At 46.1% G+C, this 13,148-nt stretch overlaps 1 protein-coding gene across 2 annotated transcripts in view; it reads right to left on the reverse strand.

Moving 5' to 3' along the window:
• Window positions 1-13,148, reverse strand: part of mrpl39 (mitochondrial ribosomal protein L39) — a 24,464-nt gene continuing 11,316 nt past the window's right edge. Inside the window, exons 4-10 of one of the 2 annotated variants that reach the window (XM_069889009.1) lie at window positions 12,453-12,552; window positions 9,381-9,448; window positions 6,861-6,973; window positions 5,334-5,399; window positions 2,760-2,913; window positions 563-610; window positions 1-460 (exon numbers count right to left, since the gene is read on the reverse strand). In XM_069889009.1, coding sequence (XP_069745110.1) covers window positions 362-460; window positions 563-610; window positions 2,760-2,913; window positions 5,334-5,399; window positions 6,861-6,973; window positions 9,381-9,448; window positions 12,453-12,552 — 648 coding nt within the window. In that variant the 3' untranslated portion in view covers window positions 1-361. The remainder of the gene's footprint in view (window positions 461-562; window positions 611-2,759; window positions 2,914-5,333; window positions 5,400-6,860; window positions 6,974-9,380; window positions 9,449-12,452; window positions 12,553-13,148) is intronic. The other variant, XM_069889010.1, reaches the window with a different exon arrangement.

Genomic DNA, 13,148 nt, shown 5'->3' on the forward strand with positions numbered 1-13,148 from the left:
GAAATTTTAAGAATGTTTTAATCAAAACACGGGAAGGAGTCAACTTCTGACAAGCTCCCGAAAATTGCAGAAAGATGGACATTTGAAGCAGATGCCGAATAAAATCCAATTGCCGTCGCCTGCCTCATCCTGGGCACAGGGCCAAACACAGATGAAGTCAAGGGTCAGGCCTGAATGTGTCACTCTCCCAGGTTCACAGCTGTCTGTCTCTCTCGCTCGAGCATTCCTGTTCATTGCTTCTGGAGACGTGGGCCAGAAGATTACCCACTGCCTGCGGTTGTACAGGGCTACGCTGCTGAGGATTCAATGCAGAAAATATTTTGCTGTGAATAATTTGTCCATTTATTGATTGGGTTGTTGATTAAAGCAGTCCAGGTGACCTTTCTTGTTCCGTCTGTCCAATCTCTTTGCACTCTGTAATCTGATTTTTGCTTTCTGTAGGATTTCTGTCCGCCATAACCTGCAGATCCAAATTCAGAAATTTTACTTTGAGCAAAGAGCAAAGTAACCCTTTCTCCCAAATAATCCCATAATGGAGTGAAAGAGAAGTTTTCCAACTCACCAGCTTTTGGGATCTCTGCCTTAATCTTCCCCACACAGAGAACAAGGTCTGTGGAATTGGATGGGAAAAGAGAGGTCTGAAATAGGGCAAGAATCTGAACAGAACAAAGGGCCCTCGAAATGAAGGTTCCAATTACAAACAGAATGCACTGAGGTCATGAACAAAAAAAAAACAAGTCAACTTGCACCTACAGTATCTCTTCCAAATACAGGACAAGTCAAAGCAATTAACAGCACACATTCCAATTGCTACAATGCCCTGGTCCCCGAGTTAAATGCATCAGACAGGTGTTTTCTGTCAATCGCACCATGGAACTTTACAGCACATAAAACAGGTCCTTGGGCTCTTCTAGTCTACACTGAACTATTATTCTGTCTAGTTTCCACTGACCTGCACCCAGTCCATAGCCATCCATACCTCTCCCATGCATGTACATGTCCATTTTTTTTTAAAAAAGGGATTCCCCTTGTATGAAGACGATTCCCCCTAATGTTCCCACTAAACCTTTCCCTTTTCACCCTTAACCCATGTCCTCTGGTTTGTATCTCACTTAACCTCAGTGGAAAAAGCCTACTTGCATTTATTCTATCTATACCCCTCATAATTTTAAATACCTCTATCAAATCTCCCCTCATTCATCTGCACTCTAGGGAATAAAATCCTAACCTGTTTAACCTTTCCCTGTAACTCAGTTCCTGAAGTCCCGGCAACATCCTAGTAAATCTCTGCAGTCTTTCAATCTTATTGATATCTTTCCTGTAGTTAAGTGACCAAAACTGCACACAATGTTCCAAATTTAACCTCACCGATGTCTTCTACAACTTTACCATAACATCCCAACTCCTATACTCAATACTTTGATTTATGAAGGCCAAGATGCCAAAAGCTCTCTTTACAACCCTATCCACCTGTGATGCCACTTTGCAATTTTACAAACTCATTATTAAACCATTATGTTTGTCTCAGAGATCAGCTTTACACATACTTAGTAATAATGTTTTCTAAAAGCTGATTTTCTTCGTTGTGACCAGAATGCCCAAGTTCAAAGGTTACAATGAAGGACTAAATCAGCATCTAAATAATTCATGCAGTCTCTCTGGGCTGGACCCACAGCAGCAAGTTGCTTCCTGGAGGTGACCCGACTACAGATGTAACCTCACTTGTTTAATGCCTACATTTTGCCATACCTCCTCACTGCTGGGAGCTACCTGCTCCTTGAGCATGCCAATGAGCAGAACACACATGCAGCTCTTGACAAAGTGCATGGCCTTTGCTCTAAACAAGTGTGACGGCATGCAGCTAACACCGGGAAAAATCCTGAGCCACTGACCTACCACCACCCGACAATTTAGTCCCCTTCCTACCTTCAAACAGTGCTTAACTGCTGCCAGGATAAGGTCACATGAACCAGCAGAGACCAGAACAATGATTATTAAATCAGTGTCATTCCAACAGAGAAAGAATAAAATCGAGGGTTCTTGTTTGTATTGGGGGGAGTTAAGGGTCAATGTAGGAAGTGACCATTTTCCCCCTCATAACTGAACAAAGAACAGTAGAGAACAGGCCCTTTGACCCATCATGTATGTGCTGACCATAATGTCTAATCTAAATGACACATCTGTCTAAGGCCTCTTAAATGCTACCATTGATCTGCTTCCTCTACTACTCCTGGCAGCCAATTCCGGGCATCCTCCACTCTTGTGTGAAAAACTTGCCCTGCACATCTTTAAACCTTCCCCCTCTCACCTTAAATGGATGTCCTTTAGTAGTTGGCATTTTTATCTTCGGGTGGGGCGAGGGGTGAAAAGATTTGGACTGTCCTCCCTGTCTGATTTGATAAACCGGGTCACCCCTCAGCCTCTGATGCTCCAGAGAAAATAAACCAAGTTTGTCCGACCTCTCCTTTTGGCTCATACCCTCCAATCCAGGCAGCATCCTGGTAAATCTCTTCTGTGCTCTTTCCAAGTCCTCCACATCATTTTTGCAATGGGGTGACCAGAAACCAGAATTGCACAAAAACTCCAGGTGCAGCCTAACCACAGTTTTATATTGCTGCAACATGAAAGTTCCATTCCTTACAATTTTTAACACTCCAATTTTCTTTTAGAATTTATTATTGAACAATATTATGTTGCGTAATCTCTCACAACATTGGTTTTGATGTTGAGCATGCATGTCTACATTGGTGCCATCTCACCTTCAGGTGAAGAGGTAGCGAGATCCCCTGGAATCTCCGCCGCAGGCCAGGCTGACTGGTGCCGAGGAGGTGTGCAGCAGTGATCTCATACTGTGAGCAGACTGCAGTCCGGGGGATGTGTGGCCCGGGGCTGACATCGACAAAATCGCCACACCTGTGAGAGACAGAGATGGTGACCAAGAGGCTTGTGCTGTGAGTAGCCTCGATGCAGCTCATGGTGCTGGGGAACAGTGTGTGAGGTTCACACTGCTGTAGGTGCATTACACATCCTTTGGAAGGCAGTCAGAGAGAGTACAGAAGGACATGGACCAAGTGCTGGTAGTGAAGTACAGAAGGGCATAGACTGGTGAATGGGATTCTTATCAACGGGAGCAATGGTCAGCATGGACATAGGGGGCTGAAGAGCTACCTTTGTTCTGTATGACTCTCTGACAAAGTTCCCCAGGCCTGTTTTCCAACTACACACAGTTATCTTTGGCCATGTCTTTATACGCATCAATCATGATGGCCAAAATGTTCTTGGAAGATGGAGTCTGTTATTGTTGGGTGACACTATTAATTTAGTGGCTCGAGTAAGAGCTTAGCTACCCTCAGTCAGGGACAGGACTGGGGTTGGGTCAGGATTGGAAACCTCAAGGCTCCTCACACCCAGTTGGAAGCCTTCAGCTCACTGTTCTGCGGAAAGATTAGCGAGCAAGGCTGGCTCGACTATACCAATTGAGGGTGAGAGATTACAGAAAAATTGTTGCTTCCTTATCCATGGGTGAGGTTTCAATTTAGACCTTGAGTTCACCTCTGCCTCAGGTCAATCCTCCTGTGTCGCCCTCATGTGATGAGCTCAGATCAGCCATTAGTTGAATATTGAACGTCAACAGGATATTCATTAGCTCAGGTAAAGGTAAGATGAGCACAGCTCTGTGAAACCCCAATGATCGTACAGGTACGATCTACTTTGACTTAATGAAGCAATGAGCCAGAAACCCTTAACCCATAAATATCCCCCCTGACTTTAGGGATTTGTTCCAGCCAGACAATTATTAATCATCTTCTGTTCTCCCAATACCTCTGCTTCATCTTAATCTAGCACTGCTCCAAATGTCCTCGAGCTACATTCTCCAAAGGATAGGTCTGTTTATTTAGAGTCATAGACCTTTACCACAAGGACCAGCCTGACTGATCCAGGCCAATCTAGTCATCTACCTGAGCTAGACCCATTTAGCCCATATCCCTCTGAACCTTTCCTATCCATGTACCTGTCTAAATGCCTTTTAAACATTGTAAAAGGATCTGTTTCTACATCTTCCTCTTCCATACACCCACCGTCCAGTGTGAAAAACTTGCCCCATTGAAATCTTTCCCTTTTTATTCTAAACAACACCATATAGGAGCTGGAGTACGCCATTTGGCCTATTGAGTCCGCTTCACCATTCCATTCTCCTAATTAGCCCCATTTCCCTGCCTTCTCTCCGTAACCCTATTAAGATACCTATCAATCTCTGCCTTAAATACACCCAACAACCAACCTCCACAGCCACCTGTGGCAGCAAATTCCAGAGTTCACCACCCTAAGCCCAAAGAAATTCCTCTGCATCTTTGTTTTAAATGGGTGCCCTCTTGACTTAAGACTCCCCTACCATAGGAAACAACTTTGCCACATCTACACTGTTCAGGTCTTTCAATATTCAACATGCTTTTATGAGGTTCCCCCACCACCACCACCCCCCCCTCCTCATTATTTTCAGCTCCAAGGAGTACAGTCCAAGAGCCATCAAATGTTCATCTTGTGCTAATCCTTTCACTCCAGGAATCATTCTTATAAATCCTCTCTGAACCCTCTTTAATGCCACATCCTTTCTTAAATAAGGAACCCAAAACCGTACTCCAAGTGAGGCCTCACCAGGGCTTTATAAAGCCTCAACATCACATTCCTGCTCTTTTATCCTAAATCTCTGTGTTCTACTTTGAGCTTCCCTTACCCTGGGAAAATGACATGGACCATTTTCCTTATCCGTGCCCCACAATTTTATAAACCCCTGTGGTCTGCCCCCACCCACCCCCCTCTGCTTCCCATCTTCCAGGGTAAACATCCAAGCCTTATTCAGACTCCCATGGCCTAAGCCCTCTAGCCCCAGTAACATCCTCGTGAATCTTTTCTGTGCCCTCTCCAGCTTAGTGGCATATTCTTATTCTGTGGGCATACTGGGACCACCAATAATCCAGAGCAAACACGGGATGGAGTAAGTGAGGAAAGCCAAGCAAAGTGAAACATAAGCAGTGGCTTTGTAGTGACTGACCGTTGCTGTGAAATCGACTCCAGATTTATTAAATGGTCTGAATTTAAATATTCCACAGCTACAGTGGGATTCATGGTATCTCAGGATCAGTGGCCACTGAATGCCAATTGCTTCCCTGCCCCTGAATTTTTACAAGAACCTACATTGGGTGCTCTTCAGTTCTGGAGGGCTGTTACTAAATCCATCTCATGCTAGGGGTTTTGACTGAGACTGGGTAGATACCCCTGTAGGACATTGGACCCTCTCTCTGAACACTCTGCCTGAATGTAACAGCTCTCACCTGTACAACTTTACCAGTTTCCTGGGGTGGCAGGAAGTTTGCTCCTCAATGGCAGTCAGCTTGTGTCTGCAGAGAGAAGCATATGGATGAAGTACACAATGCAGCGGTTGACAACCTGCTTGGCACTCGCACACGAATGTCACAACCGTGGACACTGACAAATGCACTCCATCACAGCCATACAGACATCTCCAGCATCCACTGCACATTGTTTGCCACTCGAACCTGCCCCTACCATCCTAACCACAGCACTACTCCCTGATCGCCAAATATCTGTCCATACTATTGAAACAGCACTTCTTTTCGCAGCACTGCATCTGCAAACATTTACCGATTTATTCTTTTATATTTCTTCACACACACACAATATTTATTGTTGTTTGTGTCTTTTATGCACCTGTGTAACCGCAGGAAGCAAGATTTCTATTGCATATGTATATTGTATTTATGTGTATACCAATATTGATTGAGGCTATCACTGTACATACATTCACCAGTCATCCAATAGCAGGGGCAGACATAGACACATACACACACACAAACAGGCTAAGACAGATACAGAGACACATGCAGGCAAACAGGAAAACACGGACACATGTTTTTGTGGGAAGAGGCTGAATTGGGGATAGAGGGAACGCAGGGTGTTTTTACATGAACCTACATTGGGGGTTTTCTCCAAACCTTTACCCACCTGCCCTCGTGCATACAGTTAGAACTATGGTCAATAGCTGGTTAATACACTAAACTCTCGATGGAAGCTTGATTCTTCCTCTATGAGGTGAGGTACAACTCCCAAACTGATTATTCAGTGGGGTTTGAGTTCCTGGGGCAAGGAAGGGGGGGGGGGGGGGGGGGGGAGTGGGGGGGGAGGGGAAGTACCCATGTTAATCAAATATTCTGAACCTTGAGGAACTAAGTTACAGGGTAAGGTTAAACAGGTTAGGACTTTATTCCCTGGAGTGTAGATGAATGAGGAAAGATTTGATATAGGTATACAAAATTAGGAGGGGTATAGATAATTGCAAGTGGGCTTTTTCCAATGAGGTTTGGTGAGATACCTGGGTTAGGGTGAAAGGGGAAAGTTTAAGTAAAATATTAGTGGGAACTTCACACAGTGGTAGGAGTGTGGAACAAGCTGCCAGCTGAAATGGTGAATAAGGGTTCAATTTTAACATTTAAGACAATTTGGATAGGTACATGGATGGGAGGGGTATGGAGGGAAATGGACTGGCTACACGTCAGTGGGACGAGGCAGAATAATAACTCAACACACTAGAAGGGCCAAAGGACCGGTTTCTGTGTTTTAATATTCTACGGAACCCACTGTGGAGTCAGCACGAGGTCCAAGCACACACCTCAGGGCAAGGTCAGACTTGCTCCACATCCAAGGATCACCAGTGACATCAGTGGCAGGGTGGGGGTGGAGGGGGAGGTGTAGAGAAGGGAGGAAAATGCGAGCCAGATACAACAGTTTTGAGTAAAACAGTGACTGACTGCATCTCCAATGCTCGGACTCGTCTCACTTACTTGTTCTCCTCGAAGATCTCTGCGGCCACTCTGGGTGACACCTCCAGTGACTCGAAGGCTAGGTCTTTGTGGATAAGCTGGTGAGCTTCTCGAGTCAGTGACTGGAAGTTCTCCTGCAACACAAGCAGAGACACAGGGATCAGAACACAAGCCCCTTTTCTATTGGTATCCAGTTAATTGGCTCTGCAGTGTCCCAGGATAGGAAGCCCTTTGTGCCATTTCTAATGGGCCACCCTTAACTGGGATACTAATTGGTTTTTCACTGAACACAACACATCCCCAGGGATCAGAGTGTTCTACCTTCAACTGGACACAGGTGACTTTCTGCTGTCCCTTTTCCACTAGTTTTATTAGCACGCCAGCTTCAGCACATGCCGGGGATATGAGTTTGGGTGGAGGCAGTTAATCCCCAGCGAGAAAAGACGTCATTTGACACCGGCATTCAGACAGTGTTCCATTTCCACTGGACCGTATCCCTGTAAATTCCTAGGACAGGGTGCCAGTGGAAGAGGGATGCAGTTTCTTCATGTCAGTAAATCCCACCCTTACTCACCTGTTAATGAGAGGTGGGCAACCAGCAGTATCCAACAAACAGGCAGCAAAACAAGTTCGGGGGTGGGGGGCATGTATCTTGCAGAACCGCTCTTCACTATAGCCATCCTAGATCAATCTCTGACTCCTAATCTTTCCAAGGAGTTCTCCTTAAAAGACTCCATAAATCTAAACATTTCCCAAAACTTTCCTCCACTCACCTTAAACAGATGTCCTCTGGTATTTGCTACTGTCAACTCAGGAAAAAGGTGCTGGCTTGTTACCCTATCCATAAATCTATTGAGTCACCCCTCTTCCTTCATCACTCCAAAGAGATAAGGCCTGCTCTGTCAACCTTACTTCATGAGACATCTCCAATAATTGAGGGGGACATGAGGGGGAACTTCTGGTAACATGAGGGGGAACTTCTTTACTCAGAGAGTGGTAGACGTGTGGAATGAGCTTCCGGGAGAAATAGTGGCGGCGGAGTCAATTGTATTATTTAAGAAAAGGTTGGACAGGTATATGGATGAGAAGAAGATGGAGGGTTATGGGCATTGTGCAGGGAGGTGGGACTAGAGAGGGGTGTTTGGTTCGGTGCGGACTAGAAGGGCCTAATGGCCTGTTTCCGTGCTGTAAATTGTTATGTTATGTTATAATTGAGGGCCAGTAGGTTGCAAATTTCCCCCAGTGCATAGGCAGGTGGAAGAATTCTGAGTGCATCAATGAGAAAATGGGATGTCTAAATGAGTGATGGATTTTCAGTGCAGAGCTAGTGAGCTCAAGGGCCTGTTTCCATGCTGTAGGGTTCATTCAGGCGTCCGAAGGCTTCACAGCTGTATCTATGACCAATTTGGTTCAGCCATATTCTGTGGCCATTTGTGTCACATCCTTAGATCATCATAGAGAATGTTTGTTGCATACAAGTAAGAGGAGAAACTCTGGTATTCAACTGCAGGTACAGCCATCCTTGATTGGTAACCAACCTCCTCAAAACAAACCATGTCTCAAATAGTCTGACTCCAAAGACTCTGCAGATCAACTTGCAGCTAGAATCCCTTGTCCATAGAAGCATTTCCATAGAAGTTATCCATATAAAAGAGAGTTTAGGAAGAACTTCTTTCGCCAGAGGGTCGTGGATCTGTGGAACTCATTGCCGCATACAGCGGTGGAAGCCAGATCATTGGAAGTATTTAAACAAGAAATAGACAAAGAATCTCTTTAGTGAGGACATCAAGGGATATGGGAAAAAGGCCAGGAATTGAAACTAGTGCAGTGTAGATTTATGGAACAGACTCGATAGGCCTAGTGGCCTGGTTCTATTCCTTTGTCTTGTGATCTTGTGATTTCCAGGAAATCTCTCCTGTGTTCTCCCAAGAAACTACAGACCCTTCCAAGAGTGGGGTGATGGAATTGGGGGGAGGGGGGGGGGGGGAAATAGTCCCATTGCACCAGGGCTGTGCAACATTTCAACCATCTCTATGTTTCTGCAAAGCCATCAGCTCAAGTGCAACATGACCTGGACGGAGGGAGCTCAGAGGGTCCACTCTCAACTACATTCCTGCCATGAAATACTGACTGGGAAGATCCCAGATCAATGCTCAGATGGACAGAAGTTCTCTGGTCTGATCAAAGTTCTTCACACGAGTTGGCCTCTCTTCTACCTCCTCCCATCAGGGAGAAGGCTCACACGTGGGAAATCACGCACCAACAACATTAAAGACGGTTTCTTCTGTGAAGCCTTCGGACGCCTGAATGAACCCTACAGCAGTTCATGCCCTACTTACAGACCAATTGATCTTTCTCACTGGCACTGTCACTCTCTGCTCTAGAATTATCCTTATGCCCTGCTGCTTTAAGTGGCTGTATGAAAGTTCAAAGTGACTTGCTAAACCGCTCTTGGAAGAATCTTTCTCACAGTACCATAAGCTTGAACTTATACCGCACGAGTTATGTTTGAGAATCTCTGAGCATGAAGGTGTGACTCACCACTGAAGGTGTCCAATCATCCAATCGGCCATCCAATATCACATCGTAACAGAAAGCTCCACCGATCACTACAAAGAGAGATGTAGTCATAAAGTTGTGCATCACAGAGACAGGCTCTACAGCCCAACACGACCATGCCAACACTTCTGTCCATCTATACATAATTGCCCACAGGAGAACTGAGTCCTACTTTGCTTTTCCTGTTTGTCTAAATGTCCCTTAGACGTAGTGATTAGATCTGATTTCACCACCTCTTCTGCACTGAGTTCCAGATCTCAACCACCTGTTTCCCAGTGGTGAGGACGAGATGAGTGCTTTCCTCTATTCTGCTTGCAACAGGCTCCAGTGTGCCATATTTCCTTGACAATGATAGGCATTTGGCTGATTAAATCACTGCAAGCTCACAGAGCTCACCTCATTCTTCCCTCTATTTGTTTCCTGCAACCTGTACACCTCATTCCCATCAACTACTCATCTGATGCCATTGGAAATGGGATCCTTGCTCCAGCTCCACAGTATCTATTGGGCCAGTGATCAAAACTGACTTTCCACCACAGGAACCCAAGGACCACAAGACTCCTTCAGTCCTCTCCCAGGCATCTCTTCTGAAATCAAGCACCTTATAACCTGTAGTTCCAAACACCATCAGGGTGCACGGCTTCCTATTTTTTGAACACTCAGCCCAAGTGGACCCCACTGGCCTCCCTCAACCTCCACTCATTTCATCCCATCAGCACCTCTATCCCTTTCAGGGTCGTTGCCAGAACAAGAGTTAGAGGGGGATATTAGGGTAACTGGGGTGTGCACAGACCAACATTTGTAAACTCGCTCAGATGGGGTGGGGTTGGGGGTTGGTGCTGTACCTACCTACCAAACGAGCGTTGACGTCTTCTATCTCTCCAACATAGCAGACAAAAGCACTGCTTTTATTGCGTGAAGCGTCACTAGCGTGCGTCAAATAGATGCCGACAACGCTTGACGCACATTCATGAAGCGAGCGGGGGCGGGTCTGATGGTAATGGCCATGAGTGTATGGGGGGCACAGCACCTTGCTTGGGGGTGCAATGCCCATGAATGCCCTCGCCTTGGCGCTGACCCTGATGCCTTTCCCTCTCCTATCCACCTCCTTGGGCCAGATCATCTCAAGCTCACAGATGCAAAGGATTTCATTCCCCTTTCCCACTGCTGTCCTCAGTTTCCTCCTCTGCCAGGGCAAAGCCCAATTCAGTCTAGAGGAGCAACCCCCAACAGCTCTCAGAATTTATATCCACTCTCTCCGCACCAATCCCAATTTCGTTCTAAAACAAGCAGACAAGTGTGGTGCTGCTATCACCTGGCGCACTGGGCTCTAACCTCTACCTTGCTGAAGCCAGACGAGAGCTCTCAGAATTTATTCCAAGTGAAACAACACTTCACTTGTGAATCTGTAGGGGTCACCTACTTCATCTGGAATTCATGCTGTGGCCTCCTCTACATCAGACAGAATGGACGCAGACTGGGAGATCGCACTGTTCAGAACCTTTGCTCTGTCCGCTGTAAAAGTAGGGATCTCCCAGTGACAACTCATTTCAATTCCCCTCCCCATTCCGATGCCAAAACGTCTGCCCATGATCTCATGTACAGCCAGACTGAGACTACTTGCAAACTGGAGGAAAAACACCACATATTCCATCTGGGGACTCTCCAACCAGGTGGCATTAAATCTGACCTCCAGATAGCACCCCCCTCCCCCATCCCCTTCCTCCCATCTCTCTCTTTCCCTTTGTTTCCTTTCTTTCAGCTCCTCAACTATTGTCTCCTTCTCTCTCACTTTCCCAGTCCTCTCTCCTTCCAGCTCTGCATTCACAGCTATCCCCTTCCCCTAATCAAGTCTCACATTTTCTCTCCTGCCCTATGGCTTTGTGGCTGTTGGCCTGTACTTCTCCCCCGCTCCTTCATCCCTCCTCACCCTTCCTGCCTGCCTGCTTTTTGCTCATACCTTCATGAAGGGTTCAGGCCTAAAACAGTGGATATATATATTTTGCCTCCTACGGATACTGCAAGACCTGCTGAGCTTCTCCACCACTTTTATGCATTTATGGCATGAACATTGATTTCTCCAGTTTCAGATAACACACTCCCAGTTCAGGCCTTTTTTCTCTCTCCTCCTGATCCAACAAGGTCTTCTCACACACCCCATTCTTTCCAAGCCCCACCCCAAGTACCCAAAAATCTAGTTTCCTTCACTGGCCCCATCTACTCCATCCATCACCTATACACTCCTCCCTTTTGATCTCCTCTCCTCTCTGTTCCCAGCTGCCCATGACCCTTCTCTCATTTTGTTCCACTTATAATCTTCCTTTAAGAAAAAGAGGGTTATGGGGGTGAGGTTCAACATTATAGCAATTTCCCCCTGACACAATCTGTCCCATCAACCCTACCTCACCTGGATCCAGGTTCGCCACCAGAACAGGTCTTAGCAGGGGGCATTAGGGTAAACAGTGGTTCAAAAACTCACTCAGTTGGACGGAGGGGGGAGAAGGGTGGCATTTACCATGTCAGCTCTCCTTCCTACCCATGGAAGTGACGCTAGGCCCAGAACTCCAATCTACTGTGTATGCACCAGCTGGCACTATTATGTGCGTGCAAGATGCCTATAGACATCAAAATGCCATAAATGGAACAGCCAAACTGACCCGCCTAAAACTGTATGTCTGGCCACCCTAGCGTGGATGGAGAGTTCATAATACCTAGTTTGGGGGAGCAATTCCCACGAATGCCCCTTCTTAGCACTGACACTGCCTGAATCCACCTATCATTTGCCAGATTTTATCTTACCTCCCCTCCCTGCACCCACCCCCCCCCCCCACACCCAACATCTCTTTATGCTAGCAAACTCCCCTCTACTTTGCCAGATCAGACAAAGGGTCTCGGCACAAAACGTCGACTGTTTATTTTCCTCCGCAGATGTGCCTGACCCACTGAGTTCCTCCAACATTTTGTTTTAAATTCCCTATGGGTGTGTTGCCCCTTCCACAAACAACACCCTTTACACATCGGTTGCACTTCCATCAAGGGAAAAGATAAGCAGACCTGGCACTTCTGGTGCTTGGATGAGTTCGACAGTGTATTCATCTTTAAACGCTGTTTCAAGGACATATCCCATCATCATGGCACATGATCGCCAATATGCCTGCGTTAAAACAGTGCACCGTGACCAAAAGGTTAACAGAGACGAGAGAAGCGCAGATGCTTGAATTAAGAGCAAAGGGAGTTGTTGGAGAAATAACAGGTCAGGCAGCATCTGTGGAGGGCTGGCATTTGGAGTGAGGCCCTACATCAAGAGTTGCAACCTGAAATGTCTCTTTCCCTTCACAGATGCTGTCTAGCCCAGAGTTCCTCTAGCAGTTTGTTGTTGAGTAAAAGATTATCCCTTAATTAGCACAGGGGTTGGTGCCACACGATTTCAGTGGCAGAAATCCAGGTTTGAATCTGGCACTGTCTATAAGGAATTTGTACAATCTGTGTGGGCTTCCTCTGGGTACTCCTGTTTCCTCCCACCTTCCAAAGGCATACGAATTAAAAGGTTAATTGGGTGTATTTAGGTGGCAAGGGCTCATGGGCTAGAAAGGTCCGTTATTATGCGGCATCTCTAAAGAAAAATTATAAAAAGTTAGAGGGGAATGTGAAAGAAACCCATTTCAAATCATTCACTTTCTCCTCTTTGTAAATCAAATATAAAAATAATGAGAGGAATAGATCAGGTGAACCCAGAGAGTCTTGCCCAGA

Source organism: Narcine bancroftii, chromosome 7 (genome assembly GCF_036971445.1).
Source record: "Narcine bancroftii isolate sNarBan1 chromosome 7, sNarBan1.hap1, whole genome shotgun sequence".
In the NCBI taxonomy this organism is placed as follows: Eukaryota; Metazoa; Chordata; class Chondrichthyes; order Torpediniformes; family Narcinidae; genus Narcine; species Narcine bancroftii.